At 31.5% G+C, this 21,191-nt stretch overlaps 1 protein-coding gene across 1 annotated transcript in view; it reads left to right on the forward strand.

Moving 5' to 3' along the window:
* The window catches only part of LOC142319702 (haloacid dehalogenase-like hydrolase domain-containing protein 2), a 34,668-nt gene extending 14,769 nt beyond the window's left edge, over positions 1–19,899 (forward strand). Inside the window, exons 4-5 of the mRNA XM_075357276.1 lie at positions 8,224–8,434; positions 19,471–19,899. Of these exons, the coding sequence (XP_075213391.1) occupies positions 8,224–8,434; positions 19,471–19,644 (385 nt within the window). The 3' untranslated portion in view covers positions 19,645–19,899. The remainder of the gene's footprint in view (positions 1–8,223; positions 8,435–19,470) is intronic.
* The last annotated feature ends 1,292 nt before the right edge of the window (positions 19,900–21,191 follow it).

Below are 21,191 nucleotides of genomic sequence, written 5' to 3' on the forward strand. Positions count from 1 at the left end.
GTATAGAACTCAATTTTTCTATTTACAATTCCCTTCCATTCAAGTGACATCCAGTTGCCATGTTTAATTTGCTACTAATGCACACAACAGTATTTTTTCTACATCATAATTCATATAGTCTTCAAATGAAATATGTTTTAACTGTTGCGATAAGATAGTTCGTTCAGTCCAATTTAGCTAACAGTTTGTTTCTATTTTTTTCTTTTTAATTTTTTCCATACACTGTTAAAAATAAAAAGAGTTTTACATAAAGTGAGTGATAACAAAGTGTAGATGTATAGATGTATTTTTAACATTGCATTGTTGTTAAAAAAAAAAATTAAATGGCCTTTATTGGCAGAACAGAAGTCTCACGTTTAACATTTTCTTATCATTGTAAATAATAATTTATTTAATTTCATATGTTTTACAATTATTTAACATGCACATATTCATTATTCGCTTTATCTCTTTTAAGAAAAGAACAGTCTGGGAATAATGGTTTCTAATATGTGAATCAAAAAATTTATATCATAATTTTAATTATTTCACCCATGGTTAAAGAAGATATTCAAGGAACTTTTTCCTAACTAGTAGTAGCATATCTGCCAATCATACAATTGCAGAGTTTGAAGTACAAAACTCTCCTCCCACACTTCCCTTCAACCACCGCCTACCCAACACCAGTCTCAACATTTCACTTTTTTAATTACTCTCCTCAGTCACTATCACTACTCAATTTTTAAAAGTATTTAAAATTACAAATAAACTAGTAGATACTAAACCACTTACGTGTGTTATTTTAATTTTTTTTATTCTGATCAAGCAATTTTCAAATTACCTGTAAATTTTGCCAACCTGTGCAATTTGTAGACAATTCGTTTGAAACTATATTCTAAATTAAATAAATGCTTGTTTATTTGTAATTTTAAATATTATTTAGAGAAAACCCTGTAAATTTACACAAAATTAGACAGAGTATCAGAATAAATCAACTGTTTGACATACAGTACAGTTCTATGAGCTCAGTAAATGCTATTTTGTTGGCACACAGAACTGCATAATAATGCACTGTGCCATCTTTCCAGATTACAAATGTAAAAATTAAATAAAACGTAAAATTAATATAATTCTCTTAAAATACAATAAAATATTAAAATAAATAAAAATATCAGTTGGCTCCTTGAGGTAGTAAAAATGTATCAACATGGAATGTTTTTCTTCTCGCATTAGAGAATTATTGCTTATATTTGCTGGCGCCAGCAGTAGCTTATGCAAAATAGATGAACTTCTTAAAATCTTCATCATACTTAGGTACATATAGCATTATTTAAAAAACCACATCCTTACAAACTTGAAATTATATTTTAAAGATAAATCTGTTAGATCAACTAATGTAGGATTGTTTTATACTTATAATTCAGCAATCGTTTAGTATTCTTAATCATGTTTTAATAATATGTTGATGGGAAGAGTTATAAGATGCATTTCTAGGATAAGGAATAGGTAGTTTTCTGTTGATTTCTTCTCAAAAGTCAAATATAGAACAATCTTACGCCTCAATTTATAAATACACAATTTTTTTTAATAAATGTCTGCCTTTTTGTAAGTAGTGATTTATTTGTTCATTGAACAGAATGACTAAACATGATAGTACTTTATAATATTAAAGATTATTTACGATTCACTTTGCATTATATGGAAATTGTTCTTCCATAAGGTCTTTTAAGAGCTATTTTGTAGTTCCTTCAGTGGATTTACCGTGACAATAACTTATGTTACCTTGCATTATCTTCATAGAGGAATTTATGGTGTCTGTCTTAAATAGGTTACGAAATGCATACATCTTAAATGAATAAACACTGTTCAGCTTGAGTATTATTTGACTACACTGTAAAGAAGTTTCTTGACTTTTTTAAGGTGGGTGTTACTAACAGTGTCACTAGTACTTCAAATGAGAAGCTACATAATTAATTTTGAAAAGATCTTAAGAAAGAATAATTTAGATGTTATTTGAAAGTAAGCTAGTTGTATCCCAAAAACACATTGTAATTTCTTAATAGTTTGGTATTATATGTTAAAAAGTAAAATATATACAAAATTAAATTCTCTACATAATTTATTACCAAGATTTTATAGCAGTTTTAATAAATTTTATTTGCACTATATAAAGAAGAGGTAGGGTTTTGTTGGTTATGATATAATGATTTTTTTTCATTCAAAATAGAAAATAGTAATTGTAATTTTACCTAATTACAATGATAAATATAATTTTTGTTTCCTAACATGCAGTACATGATTTTAATCATCTGTTTTTTGATGCTGAAAACGAATACAAACTCAGAATCTTTCGATCATCCACCATTTTTGAAAAAATTTTTAATTTTAATTAAAGGATTTTTTTCATTTTTCACCGTGTATGTAGCATTTTAAGCTCCTATATTGTATTTTTTTAGCTCACTATTTATTACTTAACTTTTTTAACATAATTTGTAAGCTATAAATAAACATACTAGACAAAAAATTAAATCATATTATGACATCATATCTAATACTGAAGAGTAAGCCTTCATGGACAAGATTAATCATGTCTGTGCAGGTCAAAACAACCCAACATAGCTGTGTTGTTTGTATTAAGTACTGGATTTAGGAATGAATTAGTTTGTTCAGTCATATTGCTGCATTAAGTTTGTTAACAGTGCAGTGTCATAATGCCTCGAAATTATGTAAATGATGTGGATGCCTTTTGTTATGTATGTGGTGAGTTTACCGTAAAAGCAAATAGAAAAAACATTACACCTTTAATTACAAAAGCATATCATTTGTACTTTCAGTGTAAAATTGGTAATCACGATAAGACGTGGGCTCCTCATACATTATGCACTAATTGTTCTGTATATTTAAGAGAGGGTGACGGGGAAGGCTATATTTAAGAGAGGGTGACGGTAAAGGTGCAGGGAAGGCTTTGGCACGTTGTGTACCTATGGTTTCGCGTGAACCAAAAGATCATGTAACCGATTGTTACTTTTGTTTAACAAGTCTGTCTAGAATTTCTAAAAAATCTAAACATACTGTAAAATATGCTTCATTGCAATCTCCAATCAGACCTGTACCTCACAATGAAATTATTCCAGTTCCTGAGCCACCAGTGAATGTATGTTATGAAAGCAGCAATGAAGAATCAGGCAGTACAGAAGAAGACAACAGTGATTTTGATTTATCTTCCAATAAGCCACATCTTATATCACAAGATGAATTAAATGTCTGTTAGGGATATAAATTTATCAAAAAATCAAGCTGAAGTTAGCATCAAGACTGCAAGATTGGAATTTAATTCAAAAAATACAAAAATTTCAGGCTTTTGAAGCCAACAAAAAGAACTCTCTCAGTACTTTATTGATGAAAATAATTTGGTTTATTGCACAAATATTGATGAGCTTATGTTGCACTCAGGACAATTTCATAAACCTGAGGACTGATGCCTTTAGATTTATCCAAGTATAGTTTAAAAGTGATTCTACTACACAACGGTAAAAAATATCCTTCAATACCAATCGCCTATGGTATTAATTTGAAAGAAACATAAGAGTGATGAAAGTCACTCTTGAAAGAATAAATTACAATAAACATCATAGCTGGAACATATGTGGTGATTTGAAAGTTATAGCTATTTTGTTAGGCATGCAGTTAGGTTATACTAAGTACATGTGTTTTCTTTGCGAATGGGACAGCCGAGCTAGGGATTAACATTATGTTACCAAAGAGTGGAAGAAACGAGACAACTTAACTCCAAATGGGAAAAATATTATTCATGAGCCCTTAGTTGAACCCCAAAAAAAAATATTTTTACCCCATTCCATATCAAGCTAGGACTAATGAAAAATTTTGTAAAAGCAATGAAGGATAGTCCCGGATTTTTGTACGTCAGGCAGAAATTTCCGAATGTAAGTGAAGGAAAAATTAAAGAAGGAATATTTGTTGATGCTCAAATAAGAGAGTTGGTCAAAGATGATGTATTTAACTCAGTGTTAAATAATGTAGAAAGTAGAGCTTGGGCTTCATTTAAAGACTTTTGCAAAACTTTTCTTGGCAAACAAAAATTTGACAATTACCATAATATTGTTAATCATCTTCTTACTTCATACAGAGCTGGGATGTAATAGTCTGAAAATACATTTCCTCCGCTCACATCTGGGTTTTTTCCCGGTCAACCTCAGAGATGAAAGTGATGAACACTGTGAACATTTCCAGTAAGACATTTTGATAATGGAAAGCCGTTATAAAGGGTAATGGAATACTAACATGCAAGCCGATAACTGTTAGACATTAATTAAGGATGTGCCTGAGGCTATTTATAAAAGGAAAATTTATTTATATCAGCAAAATCATCTAAACAGGTATGGCCATGTAAAATTAAACATTTTCCAGATTTTAACTGTATTTTCCCTTAATCTTTTTTGAAGCATAATTTATTTAAAACTAAGGGTGACAGAAAGATTGTGTTTACACATCTGTAATGTACACATAATAGCAATTCAAAATATGGTATTAGTATCACACTTAGAGAAACATTAATTTTTTTTTTGTGTATCAGTGTTATTTACATATGGATGTATTGTCCATTTCCAGTCCATGTTTACCAGTATTCATTTTCTTTGTTTTGATCTGTAAAATTGTTCCTAAAGTCCACCCATTTCATTAAGGAACATCCTTATACATATACTTATTTTAAATGTAGCAATTATGCAAAAAATAATTTAAAACAGGTTTTAAATTTGCTGTAATAATAGAGCTACAAACATGGTAATACTACTTATTGCAATTAGCCATGTTTAAATGCACATTTTTACTAACTTCAAAATGTTTTTAGTTGCATGAAGGCAGTTTTCATTAGAGATTCATATTTTTGTGCATTATATATAACAGTTTATATTTTTAGTCAGTTTTATAGCTTATTGAAAAATCTAATATTTGTAATTTTCTTGTCAAATAATAATTTTACAAAAATTATTAATCCTTTATTTTGTTTGGTAAATTTTTTTTTAATCTATTAGCTATGATTTTATGCAGTAAAAGAGATCTGACGATGACTAAAACCATTAAATGTCTACAGAAAGTTATTATTATAAGTAAAAAATTTATATGTTGTTGGTTACTATCAGAGAATTCAGCATCACTTCAACACAGTTAAGTAATTTTTTAAGAAAAATTCTATGCGATCATCAAGTAACTAATTGAAAACTTTACATTATTGTTTGTTTTTTTTTTGTCAAACCAGTCATTTGACTGGTTTGATGCTGATTTCCAAGATTCCCTATCTAGTGTCAGTTCATTTCAGTACACTCCGTACATCCTACATCCCTAACAATTTGTTTTACATATTCCAAACACCGCCCGCCTGCACAATTTTCCCATCTACCTGTCCCTCTAATATCAAAGCACTATTCCAGGACGCCTTAATATGTGGCCTATAAGTCTGTCTCTTCTTTTATCTGTATTTTTCCAATGGCTTCTTTCTTTATCAATTTGCTGCAGTACCTTTTCATTTGTCACTTCTGATCCATCCATCTGATTTTTAATATTCTCGTATAGCACCACATTTCAAAAACTTGTAATATTTTCTTCTCAGCTTCTCCAATCATCCAAGTTTCATTTTCATATAAAGCTGCACTCCAACATATACTTTCAAAAATGTTTTCCTGACATTCAAATTAATTTTTGATGTAAGCAAATTATATTTCTAACTGAAAGCTCGTTTTGCCTGTGCTATTCGTCATTTTATATCGCTCCTGCCTTGTCCATCTTTAGTTATTTTACTTTCCAACAAAGTTCTTCTACCTCCATAATCTTTTCTCTTCATATTTTTATATTCAGTGGTCCATCTACATTATTTCTAGTACATTTCATTAATTTTGTTGTGATCTTGTTTATTTTCTTGCGTAAGACTTCATCCATGCCATTCATTGTTTATTTGAATCTTTTTTACTCTCAGCTAGAATTACTATATCATCAGCAAATCGTAGCATCTTTATCTTTTCACCTTGCATTGTTACTCTGGATCTAAATTGTTCTTTAACATCATTAACTGCTAGTTCTTTGTAAAGAATAAAAAATAATAGGGTTAAGGAACATCCTTGTCAGACTCCCTTTTTTATTATGACTTCTTTCTTAAGTTCTTCAATTATTACTGTTGCAGTTTGGTTCCTGTAAATGTTAGCAATTGTTCTGGTATCTCTATACTTGAACCCTAAATTTTTTAAATTCTGAACATTTTTTTTCCAGTCTACATTATCAAATGCCTTTTCTAAGTCTATAAATTCCATGTATGTTGGTTTTCTTTCTTTAACCTTCCCTCTACTATTAATCTGAGCACTAAAATTGCTCCCTTTGTCCCTATACTTTTCCTGAAACCAAGTTGGTCTTTAACTACACTTCTTCCACTCTCGTCTCAATTCTTCTCTACAGAATTGTAGTTAAGATTTTTGATGCATGAGTAGTTAAGCTAATTGTTCTGTATTTTCCACATTTATCTGCTTCTGCTTTCTTTGGTATCATGACAATAACACTCTTTTTGAAGTCTGATGAAACTTCTCCTTTTTCATAAATATTACACACCAATTTGTATAAACTATCTATCACGTCCTCACCTGCACTATGCAGTAATTCAGCAGGTATCCTGTATATCTCATGAGCCTTTCTGCCACTCAAATCTTTTAATGTTCTATTAAATTCAGATCTCATTATATATTTCCCTTTTCATCCTCTTTGACTTTCTCTTCTTCCTCTGTAACACCAATTTCTAATACATTTCCTTTGTATAACTCTTTAATATATTCTACCCACCTATCAATCTTTTCTTTCGTATTATAAATCGGTGTACCATCACCGATTTATTTAACACATTATTAGATTTTAGTATATTACCACAAAATTCTCCTTAACTTAGCTTATGCTCCATTTTATTTCCACTTCTGAACACTTTTCTTTAATCCACTTTTCTTTTGCTAATTTGCACTTCCTGTTTATACTATTTCTTAATTGTCGATAGTTCCTCTTACCTTCTTCATCACTAGCAGTCTTATACTTTCTACGTTCATCCATCAGCTATAACATAACCTGTGGTATCCAAGGTTTTCTACCAGTTCTCTTTGTTCTGACTATGTTTGTTTTTGCTGATTTAAGAATTTCGTTTTTAACATTCTATATTTTCTACCCTGTTGTTTTTACTCAGACCTCTTGCAGTGTCCTCCTCAAAAATCTTTTTTTACCTCCTCTTCCTCAAGCTTCTTTAAATTCCACTAATTCATATGACACCTTTTCTTCAGGTTTTTAAATCCCAATCTAGATTTCATTATCACTAAATTATGGTCGCTGTCAATGTCTGCTACAGAACAGTGCTTTGCAGTCAATAAGTTGATTTCTAAATCTTTGTTTAACCATGATATAATCTATCTGATACCTTGCAGTATCACCAGGCTTTTTCCATGTGTATATTCTTCTATTATGATTTTTAAACTGGGTGTTGGCAATTACTAAATTATACTTCATGCAGAACTCAGTAAGTTGGTCCCCTCTTTCATTCCTTTTGCCCAACCCATATTCACCTACACTATTTACTAACTTGCCTTTTCCGATGCTTGCATTCCAATCTCCAACTATTATTAAATTTTATCCCCTGTATGTATTTAATTGCTTCGTCAATTTCTTTGTATACACACAAGAGCTACATTTCCTTGTAAAAACAACCAGTTGTAGTTTTCCATTGCTTTCAGCTGCACACTACTCAGAAGATTGTGTGATGTTGATATGGCCGTCCAAGTCCTTCTGACCTACACCCTTAACAACTACTGAAAGAGCTACTGCCCACTTTCATGAATCATTCCTTAGTCTGACTCTCAACAGATGGTTACACCTTCGGTCCAGCTACTCTGGATCATTGAGCATTCAAGCCCTCTCACTACTGGCAAGGTCTCATGATTCATAGAGGAAGGCATTATTGTTAATAACTAATGAAGGTAAGATTCCTAATAATACATTTGTATATTGCACTAAATTCGGGAGGAAAGTAATGATTTTTTGTTCAACTGAATAACACACCAATAATGTTAAGCACTCCTGAAAATGACTTATTGGGACTCACTCCTCAGGCGAACTATAAATCTTTTCTATCATATCATTATAAAAATGTTTTAATCTCTATAATGAATTACAATCAGTTTCTTATCTGTTTGTATTTGTTTATAGATTACTGATGGATGGAGCAAAACTAATCGCTATTAATGAGAGTCGTTACTTTATGAGAAAAGATGGTTTGGCTTTGGGTACTGGTGCATTTGTTAAGGCTCTTGAATATGCATCTGGCTGCAAGTCAACTGTAATTGGAAAACCTTGCCCTGAATTTTTTAAAGCTGCTTTAGATGGAATTGATCCAAGTGAAGCAATTATGATTGGTGATGTAAGAATTTTGCAATTTATACATATTTTATTATGAAACTGATTTAAGATTTGAAATATCACTAATACACATGGTATGCTAATTTTCTCTTTATTTTAGCAGTGAATCATTACTGTATGTTGTAGTTTAATTCTTACTTGACAATCAAGCTAATATTAAACTGTGTGATGATACACATTCACAATGAATTTACATAATATTAGCACATTTGCTAAACTTGTATTTTAATGTTTATTTTCATTCCAGAAAATTTATATTGTTTTAATGATGATAATTGACTGATTACTATATTGTTTTCATATCAAATTAATTTCTTTAAGTATTGTAATGTGATGTATCAGTATATACAAAAATTACACCCTTGCAGGTTTTATGTGGATGACAATAGTAAAGCTATAAAAAAATAAGGGTTTACTAGATTGTATGCCTATAGCTAAACCCTTCCACAGATTGGAATATACAGTTTGTAGTCCCCTGATTCAGCTGACTCACCACACAATCTGGAAACATCCTAACAGTAACCAACAAACAATGAAGCCTCTGGGTTACCCACTGCATAACATAGTTTTCAAGTGTGGTAAATAAGGAACAAGATAGAGGAGGCCTCATCCATATACCTGACTTATCTTACCACACTTAACAAATAATTTGAAGGATCTCATTGAAGTACCTGACCATGGCTGACCCAAGCAGGTTAGGCCATGCCTGCACTAAGTGATGAAGGCCATCACTATCCGCATGAAACCAAACATCAAGTGGCTATCGCAGTAATATAAAATGTTATTTTGATATTGCTGAGAACTCTCTGCTGCCTGTGGTACCAGAAAATGTCAGTTTCAAACATGAGCCAGTTATATAGTCGAGCCTGTGTCCTGCAAATTTAAGAAACCAAGCTGCAGGTTGATCTGAATAATAATGTCATTGGGTGACCTCAGTCTACAGCGTTCTGAATTTATTTTTATACTTTCATAATATGTTAAAAAATGAGTATGAATGTCATAGGTGCTGCTAACTATAAAATAGAACATGATGTTATTTTTCCCATATAAAGTATAAAACAAAACAAAATTTAAATATATCTACTTGCTCTGTGTAATGTTAATCTGATGAATAAAAGAAATAGTATGAAACATTTTAGAATCATAAAATGAATGTTTGATGAAAACCATTCATTTATCAGAAGTTCTTCTGACAAATTAGGATATTTGATCTTTTTTAAATAATTTAAGTTTCAATTCTATCAAATTTAACTAGAAAAAAAAAATTAAGCATAGATTCTAAAATTATTTGTATTTTAACATTTTGAAAACCATTTAACCAAAAATACAATTTTTTATGAATAAACAGTTCAGATGAATAAAATTATTAGTTTATTATTATTAGCATTGTCAGTTTAATTATAAATGTAGGAGATTTACAGTTAGGAAATAATTGCGCGCACGTGTGTGTGTGTGAGTTGGCTGCCATAATACGTAAGGAAATAACATAGTTCTGGTGCCACAGAGTACAAGGGAAAAACTGTCTCTCAGACCGTAACAAATAACAACTGTTATAAAGGCATATTTTTTATGTATATATAGTTAAAATTTAATATTAACCTCAAATATTAAAAAAAAAAAAGTGAGTGCACTTACTTAATTTTTTATTAATGTTAAGCTTTAAAGTTACAATATACATATACATTTTCTAAGTAACCAAAAGTAATAACATTAACAACATACAATTATTCACTCACTTGACAACTTTAAGTTCATAAAACAGGAAACTGAAGTTTCAGAAAATGGTGTTACTGTGTAATCGCATTGTCTGACATTCCTTATAAGCCACATACAAACAAAACACTAAAAACAGGCCAAGATACATAACAGTGTATAATGTAAAAGTGTGTTTGAGAACCCAGCATGGCTACTCACAGCCTGTTTGTAATGGAATCTTGAGTAACACCAGCACATCTCAAGACAGCCAATGTGTTTTATATATATATATATACACACTAGGTATATCACAAACTTCTCTCAGGACTTTCATAATCTATTCTACTCGTGAAAATAATGTAAAAAGTTCACATAAATATTTGTCCTAAAATGCTTAGTTTGTGAGTTACAGCTAATGAAAGATTTCATTTAGATTTTAGCCACCCCGGTGAAATCAGGTCATGCTGAAATACTGCTATACTTCTTTTGTTGCGCTTTTTAGTTCTTCAGGGCTATCCATAAGTTGCTCAGCTGTATCCATAATGTGGACATTTATTTTGTCACTAGAATGTATTTTTGTTATGCAATATGTTTCATCCATCCCCAGATGCAAAAATCCAAAGGTGTTAGATCAGGCAATCTTGGTGGCCAGATATGTGGACCTCCACAACCGTTCCATTTGTTAGGGAAATGATATTTTAAGTGAGTGGAATTGGCACAAGAGAAGTGGAAAGGGGCATCATAGTTCTGGAAATATACTTTGCATCTCAGCATTAGAGGAACATCTTCAAGCAGATGTCAGTTACTAACAGTCATTAACTGCACATTACTAGTCGTCTTAAATACTGTGACTAGCTGAGCAAACAATAAAAACCTTTAAATTTGTAAACAAATCAATAGTGACATATACTGTTGCCAAGGTACTCATACTAACCCACCAGGTTGGTCTAGTGGTGAACGCGTCTTCCCAAATCAGCTGATTTGGAAGCCAAGAGTTCCAGCGTTCAAGTCCTAGTAAAGCCAGTTATAGATCGTGGATACCGGTGTTCTTTGGTGGTTGGGTTTCAATTAACCACACATCTCAGGATTGGTCGAACTGAGAATGTATAAGACTACACTTCATTTACACTCATACATATCATCCTCATTCATTCTCTGAAGTATTATCTAAACGGTAGTTACCGGAGGCTAAACAGGAAAAAGGAAAAAAGAAAGGTACTCATACTATTACGAAATAGTAAATGTGGGAAGCATCACTACAGAGTAAAAATTGTCTATATAACTACATGTTGTTGAATGAATATTTTCACTAACAAACCATTTGTTATTTAAAACTATTATAACAACTGTTACAGTAATTTTTCTTAATTATATAAAAAAATTTTATTTTCTCAATAATGATTAAACATTATTACCTAAAATTATCTATCCATCAATAAAATATAATCTTAAGTGAATAAAAAAAAAATTTAAGGAAGTTATAGAATGTCTTTTCTCAAAAAAATATTAGCTATTGATAATCTCTAATGGGAAATAAATAATCATTTGATATGTTTGCCGCTATAGAAAAAAATTGATTTTATTTTTCATGATTGTTAAAATGTTCCCTGAATTGGTGACAATAAAAGTAGACTCATAAATGTGTAACAGAAGACACTATGCAAGTACAGCTGCTACTCACGTGTACAACATTAACTGTTTCACATACATTTACATATGAGGTATGTTCACTGTTGACTAAGCATGTAATACTTTAGGAAAAGAATGTCATAAAAATTAAAAAAACAAAATTGCATTTCTCTCCATATCTTGAAGAATAGCTATGAGATGTCCCATCAGCGTGTCGTGGGAATACTAAATTGAATCACATTTCATAATTACTGGAGTCATCATCATCCTTGAGAAAAACTCTGTTGTAGTGCTGAGCTATATTTAAATCTAGACATCCTCCTGACCACTCAGAATTTCCACAGAAGTTAATACAAACTTATTCATCAGTTCATAAGTTAAAATTTCTTTAAAGTATGGAGCTTTGTCATGGAGTAATCAACATTGATAGGTGAAAATGCATATATAACCTTTTTTTCTCCAGACTTTGACAAATGTTATATTTAACATTTGTTTCTTATACCACATTGTCTTAAAAAAATGATAAAATTTATAATTAACAAAATAATGAATAAAGAAATATTGACAAACTATAATGAAATTGGCTGCAACCTTCTTCCTAGAAAAAAATTTACAACAAAAAAAATAAATTGGATTTTTGACTTTGCGTTAATCGTAAATATAGTATAGCACCAATTACACTGATAAACAAAAAAAAGATTTTTAATGTTTCTGTAAGTGTGATATTAATACCACATCTTGAATTGCTTTTTTGAGTACATTACAGATGTGTAAATACAATCTTTCTACCACCCTTAGTTTTAAATAAATTATGCTTCAGAAAAAATTAAGGGAAAATATAGGTAAAATCTGTAAAATTTATAATTTTGCATGGCAATAACTGTTTAGAATGATTTTGCTGATGCTTTTCTTTTATAAATAGCCTTAGACACATCCTTTATTAATGTCTAACAGTAATCGGCTTGCATGTTAGTATTCCATTTCCCTTTATAGCAGCTTTCCATTACTGAAATGTTATGGTGGAAATGTTCACCATGTTCGTCTCCGAGGTTGTCCAGGAAAAAATCCAGATGTGAGTGGAGGAAATGTATTTTCAGACTATTACATCCCAGCTCTGTATGAAGTAAGAAGATGATTAACAATATTATGGTAATTGTCAAATTTTTGTTTGCCAAGAAAAGTTTTGCAAAAGTCTTTAAATGAAGCCCAAGCTGTACTTTCTACATTATTTAACACTGAGTTAAATACATCATCTTTGACCAACTCTCTTATTTGAGCATCAACAAATATTCCTTCTTTAATTTTTCCTTCACTTACATTCGGAAATTTCTGCCTGTTGTACACAAATCCAGGACTATCCTTCATTGCTTTTACAAAATTTTTCATTAGTCCTAGCTTGATATGGAAAGGGGTAAAAATATTTTTTTTGGGGGTTCAACTAAGGGCTCATGAATAATATTTTTCCCATTTGGAGTTAAGTTGTCTCGTTTCTTCCACTCTTTGGTAACATAATGTTTATCCCTAGCTCGGCTGTCCCATTCGCAAAGAAAACACATGTACGTAGTATAGCCTAACTGCATGCCTAACAAAATAACTTTCAAATCACCACATATGTTCCAGCTATGATGTTTATTGTAATGTATTCTTTCAAGAATGACTTTCGTCACTCTTATGATTCTTTCAAATTAATAACATAAGCGATTGGTATCGAAGGATATTTTTTACCATTGTGTAATAGAACCACTTTTAAACTATACTTGGACGAACCTAAAGGCAACTGTCCTCAGGTTTATGAACTTGTCCTAAGTGCAACATAAGCTATCAAGTAAATTCCAAACTTGCAGTCTTGATCCTAACAGTTCAGCTTATACAGGAAAATTAGTCCATACAATAAGCGTCTATGTATGAGGAGCGCACGTCTTATCCTGATCACCAATTTTACACTGAAAATAATACAAATGATATGCTTTTTTTAATTAAAGGTGTAATGTTTTTTTCTATTTGCTTTTACATTATAAACTCACCACATACATAACAAAAGGCTTCCACATCATTTACACAATTTCGAGGCATTATGACATTGCACTGTAACAAACTTAAGACTGAACAAATTAATTCATTCCTAAATCCAGTGCTTAATAGAAACAACACAGCTGTGTTTTCAGCTACGTGTTTTGACCTGCACAGACATGATTAATCTTGTCCATGAAGACTCACTCTTCAGCATTAGATATGATGTCACATGTGACTATGATATGATTAAATTTTTTATTCGGTATTGTTTATTTATAGCTTACAAATTATGTTAACAAAGTTAAGAAATAAAAAGTGAGCTAACAAAATACAGCATAGTAGCTTAAAATGCTAACTGTATGTTGAAAAATGAAAAAAACCCTTTAATTAAAATTTAAAAATTGTGGGTGATAGAAAGATTCTGAGCATATTCGTTTTCAGCACCAAAAAACAGATTAAAATTGTGTACTGCCTGTTAGGAAACAAGAATTATGTTCATCAGTGTTATCCATGTTAATTGGGGACAAATGTGCCCCAGATAATTGAAATCGCAGATGATGCAGCATATATTTAACCACAAGAAAACTATGTGCTCCATATAGGTTTTTTATGTTTGTGTATTTTGTAAGGCCTGTTAAAACAATAAATAATAAATATGTCAGGTAAAGATTAAATTTAATTTCTATTTACAGTACATATTACATATTGTAATACTGCTTACAAAAGAATTACTTTGTAAAAAAGTTTGATTTTAATTTGTTTCTTATTTTGCATAATAATTTTTTCTTTTTTTCCGATCTGTCCTTGAATTTAAAAAAAAATCAATGTAATCTGTGTATTTCAGCTTGGAGCAATGCTTCCTTGTTATTGACATCACAAATTAGCTTCAGATCATCATAATCATTATCATCAGTATTGTTATGATCATGAGATGTGTTGGGCCTAGGCATCACTCTTTAACTATCAATTAAATTGTCATCACTCATTTTCTCATAGCCTGAAATACATGCATCCACATTTAACCACTATTGTTTTATCAAAATTTTCACATCCTTTTTTATTTTTTACGATTGTATCACTTCTTGAACAAAAATTTCATTGCTCTCTGAGTCCACGTCATCTTTTTCAATGTTGTCATTTGCAAAATTAGGCATTAATTTTTCAAATGACTTTTTTACTGTGCTTTTCCAACCTGATCCCAGGCAGCAGATTTATTTTATATAGCATCTTTGATTGATATTATTTCCAAATTTGTAATCCTTTTTCTATTTTCTTGTGTGACTAAGTCCATCATCAGATTTGGTCTGTATAATTGCTTCATTGTCTTAGTCATACCGTGATTCATTGGTTAAACCAGGTCTGTGACATTCAGAGGAAGGTAAATTGCTACAAAGTCCTCGTTTTCTACTGTGAATGTTTCTACAGGTGGATGATATGGGGTGTTGTATAAGATTAACACTGCTTTTTGAGGTAGACTTTTATCACTTAAAAGTTTTTTACATGTAGAAAAACCTACTTTTGAACCATAATTCAAAAATATCTCTAGTCATCCTTGCAGATGAAAAATTATAGTCTACGGGTGGACGTTTTCTGCTTTTTAAACTTCTAGACAGTCTAGATTTACCAACCACCACTAACTTTAATTTACCTTCTCCCACAGCATTCGCCCTACACAATATTGTAATTCTGTCCTTGTTAATCTTGCGGCTTGATGTAGTTCCTTCTTTTGCAAATGCCAATAACGTTCCCCCCCACTTTATCTCCACTAAGCTCCTCTTCAGAAATCTGTAATATCACGGTGATCTTTAAACTGTTTTAACCAACTGGATGAAGATTTTAATGTCTCAACAATTTGTAATTTATCAGAAAAATATTTTGCCTTGGCCAGAATCATTGGTCCTGATAAAGGAGTTCCTTGCAGCTTTCCTGGAAAACCCAGTTCACTTTCAAGTTGCTCACTTTAAGTGACTTTCTATGAGAAGATCCAGCAAATGTTTCACAATTTGTTGCAACTCAGGTTGTTGTTTAACTATGTATCTTATAGTTTTTTGCCAATTTCCAAACTCATTTGCAAGCAATGTAACACTTTGACCATTTTCACATAGTTTTATTATCTCTAATATCATAGTTTAATTATCTCTAATTTGATCACAACAGTTAAAACAACACGCTTTCTCTATTAGACATAGTATTGTATTATATGCATTGTATTAAAAAAAATAATAACTCACCAGACTATTCAACAAATAGAATGCACAGTAATATAATGTATATAACACTGTACTGAACTCAATAAGGCAACATATCAAACTCAGTGGCATAGAAAGTTGTAACATAGACTTGCTATGTAGCCCAGAAGGTTACGTAGTTAGTTCTAAGGTTATGATGACACAGATAATGATATCGGATTGTTATTATTTCGTGCTGTACATTGTGTGGAACAGTTAGGAAAAATTACAGCTATTCAATATTGTACTGTGGCAGATTTGCAATAGAAAACACCACCCTGAAAGCTATTTGTCTAATGAAACCTGTTTTCCCACATTCTTATTCCTGTATTCACCAGAATACATCATCAACTTAAATTCTAAAGCCTGTCAGAAAATACAAAACTACAGTACTATTTATATACATGGGCCTATAATGGAACAACAGAATCTTTTTAATACGATGTTAGGGAAATATGTAACTCACAAATGGAAACCTGAACATAGATAATATGAATCCTGGTTAATTGGTCCACAGATAATTGGCGCTTTACAATACAACTTACTAGAGTATAATTAACTTATTAGAATATATTTAAAGATTAAATTTTATATGTTTAAATTGTTTTTTAATAGTTTTCTTTCTTAGCACTATAGAACTATAAAAAACTCTCTGTTGAAATTATAAAACCATATTAGAATAAAACTTTTAAAGTAATAATAAATTTGATTTTATTGGCTGTACATGCACTCTTTTAACACAGTTGATTTATAGGGAAAAAAACTATGGTAACAGCTCAATGATGTTACAGTGTATAAACTGCAATAAAATATTAGTTTATTAACATGTTGCCTACTGGCTGCATAGCAATTTTATGGAGGCTCTTGTGTACTCATACAGTGACAAACAAATTAATCTGAACACAGTATTTTTAACAGAAAGTTTTATTTTTAAAAGAAAAAAATATTTAGTAGTCAAACTTACTAAAATTTAGTAGTTATGTGCTCTCCTTTGTTTTTGATTATCTCTTAATCTTCTTTAACATTGATTCCACTAAGGTAGAACAATGATTTTTTATTTCTTCATCTCGACCTGTATCACTGAACTAATAAGGTCAGTTTTTGTGCCACAATTCATTTGCGCAAGTTCTTTTTAGTATGCCCCATAAATTTTCAATGGGATTCAGGTCGGAGGAGTTCCCTGGCCATGAGAGCACTCGAGGTTTTTGGTTTTTGAAGAACCCTTTTGCTCTTTTTGGGTGTGACATGGAGCAAAGTCCTGCTGGAAAATGAATTCTGGTTTCTTCTGCATAAGTGGTACTATTTTTCTTTGGCATATGTTAATGTATTGATCTGATTTCATCATCCCATCCTTAGGCATAAGTATTCCTGGCCCTTTATGTGTAAAGCATCCCCAAAACATCATTTTGGCTGGGTGTTTGGGAGCTTGTTGCAGATATACTGGCGCAGTAGTCTTCTTATCTGCCGATTTACTAATGTAGGCTACTCTCATTTCTTGGGCAAAGAAATGAGTCTCGTCTGAAAAATTACTTTTTCCACAACTCAGTAGTCCTATCTTTATGGAAAGAAGTTTCAGATGCAGATGTGTAAATGTACACAAAATGAATTAGAAGTGTTCTCAAGTTATTTCAGCCATCAGACTGTTTCCCTGTGTGATGGCGGCTCAGAGGTTCATAAGACCCTAACTAAAGAATGCCCTTAGGGCATTGTTCTGAGTCCCCTTCTTTGGATTATAGAATTCGATTCCATGTTGCGTTTGAGGTTGCCATGCGGTTGTCGTGTCATTGCTTATGCTGACGATGTGCTGCTGCTGATTGAAGGGGATTCGCGTAACGAAGCAGAGTTCCAAGCTGCTCATGCTTGTGAGACTGCAGTGGAGTCTCATGCAGTGGGTGAGTCATGCAGTGGAGTCTCTAACATAAAATAATTTTTAGCCCAGAGAAAACCACAATGATGTTGCTTAGGGGCTGATTGGCTACTTCCCGACAAATACGGGTTCTGATGTCTGGTCTACCCATTCAGTATGTTATGTATCAAAAGTACCCTGGTTGTTATCCTTGATGAGAATTTTTGGTTCAAGGAACATCTATAATATGTAGCAAAAACAGCCACTGATGCTTTTTATTCATCCCATTTGGGGGGGGTTGAATTACCGTACCATGCGTATGTTTTACAAAGGTGTCAATGAGGCTATTTTGCTACATGCTGCACCTGTCTAGACTCACAGCTTGGCTTTTAGGTGTTACGCGGACATTTTGCTGCGGACCCAGCGACTCCTCTTGCTGGCTGTTATAGGCAGTTATAAACCAGAGGAGGCGTCGTGTGTTAAAGCCAGAGTCAGACCAGTAGATATCTTTGCTAATGAGCATAAGGAATGCTACATTTCCAAGGTAAATAACCTATTGGCATCAGAACAAAAGCAGGAGATTGAAGACCAGGGCCTTGCGTCTTGGCAGGTCAGGTGGGATGAATCCCCCACAGGTCGCTACATGCATGGTATATTTCCTATAGTGTCTGATTTAGGTGCGATTAGATGGGTTTCCCCAATCGGTATATCATACAGTTTCTTTCCGAACATGGTGCTTTTCGGGCAAGTTTGGCAAGGTTTCATTTGGTGGATTCGAGTCTGCCTGGATTGTGGGACTGATGATACAGTGGATCACGTCGTCTGTTTCCATCCCCAACATGAGATCGAACGTTCACAAGCTGTTAGGGAACTTGAGAGAATTCCTTCCCTTCTGGATCTCCGTAAAAAAGGTAACAACTTGGTTGGTATTTTCAGTTGCTTTTAGATGCAGAAATGATGGTTAAGGACCTCAAAATTGTAACTATTAAACTTAATGAGTTGAAAGTTTGCCCGAACATAAATTAAAGAAAGTAGTAGTAAGAATATGGAAATGATCTTTAACCTGATTGCCAAGAATAAAAAAGCAGATGACAGTACTACTTCTTTTTTTACTGTTACATATGACATACTCGCATACATCTTAAGAAGATAAGTGGATAAATTTATATGTAAAAAGTGGCAGATATGATATGAATTAAAAATGATAAAAATTTATATGATTTTCAATAAAATGTAATGCTAGGTGTAAGTAATATTTTATAATAATAATAATAATAGATGTTACAGTGTAAAATTAAAAATAATAGATGTTGAAGGGTGGAATTAAAATGAAATATACCACCACCCAAAGATAAAATAAAAAATAATCTGATGTAATATCAAATGAAGAGAGCCTGAGTGGCTGAATTCAAAAAGATAAAAATATAACTCACCAAAGTTCTATAACCTTTATTGTAGAAATTTTTCCATTTGTAAATTCTATTTAATAATTCTATCATTATGAACGTAAATTATTTGAACGTTACCATTTTTATATGTTCAGTTATTTTACAAAAAAAAAAGTAATAATAATAATTTTATTAAAGTTTTCACCAAACATAACGTTTAACGATTGTAATGTTTTAGGATGTAGTTGATGATGTGAAAGGTGCCCAAGAAGCTGGAATGCGAGGCTTTTTAGTACAGACTGGGAAATATAGAAAAGATGATGAATTAAAGATATCACCACCCCCTTCTTGTATTGTTTCTAGCTTTGCTGCAGCTGTAGACGAAATAGTTAAAGAAGTACAAAGTAGTTGATAAATTATTATTAATAATTTAGTTATTATTAGTTGAAAAGTAATTTCAAATCTCTACTCTAACTATATTTTATGACCAGTGTTAAAAAAAAAATTTTTATAAATGTTTGTTAAAAAATTGCTTTTGGGTAGAATGTTTAAAAAATTATAGAATATATTTAAATTTTTTAAGCTTATTTTATGTGAAAAGCATTAACTTGTTATGGGATTAAAAGAAAATAAAGTACTTCCATTTATTTTATGTAAATATCCTTATTTAAGTAAAATATTGTTTATTTTTTAAAAGTATTTTAACAGCAGGTGAAATAATGTATTTTGAACATGGTCTGATGACGTGTCCAAAAAAAATATGGAATAGCTAAAAACCATTTTAATAATGTATAAAAGAAGGAATAATTTTATGTCTGCTGAAAAGTGTTTAATTATTCCAAGTTTAAAAATTTTGTCTCATTCAACATTTTTATTTATTTATTGCATCCTCAGACATGCACTTTTACATATATTTTAATAAAAATGTATTGCATGGATTAAACAATTTTGTGTCAGTTGCCTTTTTAGTATGTAGCACAGTATAGTTTTTTTTTCATTAAGATTAGATAATTTGGTTATCATATTATTAAATGTTTTGTTAAATCAAAACATACTGATTGATTGTAAATGGAACTGATTATTTGTCTATATGCCGGTGTTGGAATCTACAAAGTTATATTTACGTGCACCAGTTTGATGTGTGTAATCATGTTTTTAAAGGGAATTGTATGCTCTCCATTAATCAGATAAAATTTTTGTACCAGGATGAATTCATTTTTTGTTGATGGGTGCAAAAATTTGCCTCTGTTCAGTTCTCAGAAGCAGCTCAAAAACATTCCCTTATTTCACAACCTGCAATTTTAATGTTTAAACACCCACTGTTGCAGAAGTACACAGCCAATGTTGTTCTTAAACTGCGGAGATAGACTTTCGTCAATTTCCAATTTTTTGGGATCATCTATATATATATGATATCTCAGTCATGGTTGATTTGCAGCTCCTGCTTACAAAACTGTACTGTTGTTAGTTTCTTAGACCAGCAATAGATGAAAAATGAAATTTTCCAGATAGGCAATTTAGAGTCCATAAAATATGTATCGTTAACTGTTTGTATTTCAACACTCAGGTTTAGAACAACACTATCTCTTTCAACCATGTAACTCTAAAACCGTTTTGTGGCCCAATTACACTTCCTCGGGTTATGTAGAATACCATGCTCTTAAAAAACTCTCTGACATCCTTTTCATTTTTAATAGTTTCAACTAAACAAATAAAATTCATAACAGAATAGTTACACACTCAGGTGTATTAGGGAACAACACACTCAGATGTATCAAGGTGATCAGGGATTAAAGTAACTAGGTATATTATCTTACCCTATATTTTGGTATTGTTATATTTGTCTTCCTTAGACAATAAGTGTTCAGTTTATGTTGTAAATGGAACTGATTGATTGTAAGACAATATCAGCAGCGCAACATTTCCTCAATAATCTACTGATAGATAAATAACGGAAAA

This window comes from Lycorma delicatula, chromosome 2 (assembly GCF_047948215.1).
Source record: "Lycorma delicatula isolate Av1 chromosome 2, ASM4794821v1, whole genome shotgun sequence".
Classification (NCBI taxonomy): Eukaryota; Metazoa; Arthropoda; class Insecta; order Hemiptera; family Fulgoridae; genus Lycorma; species Lycorma delicatula.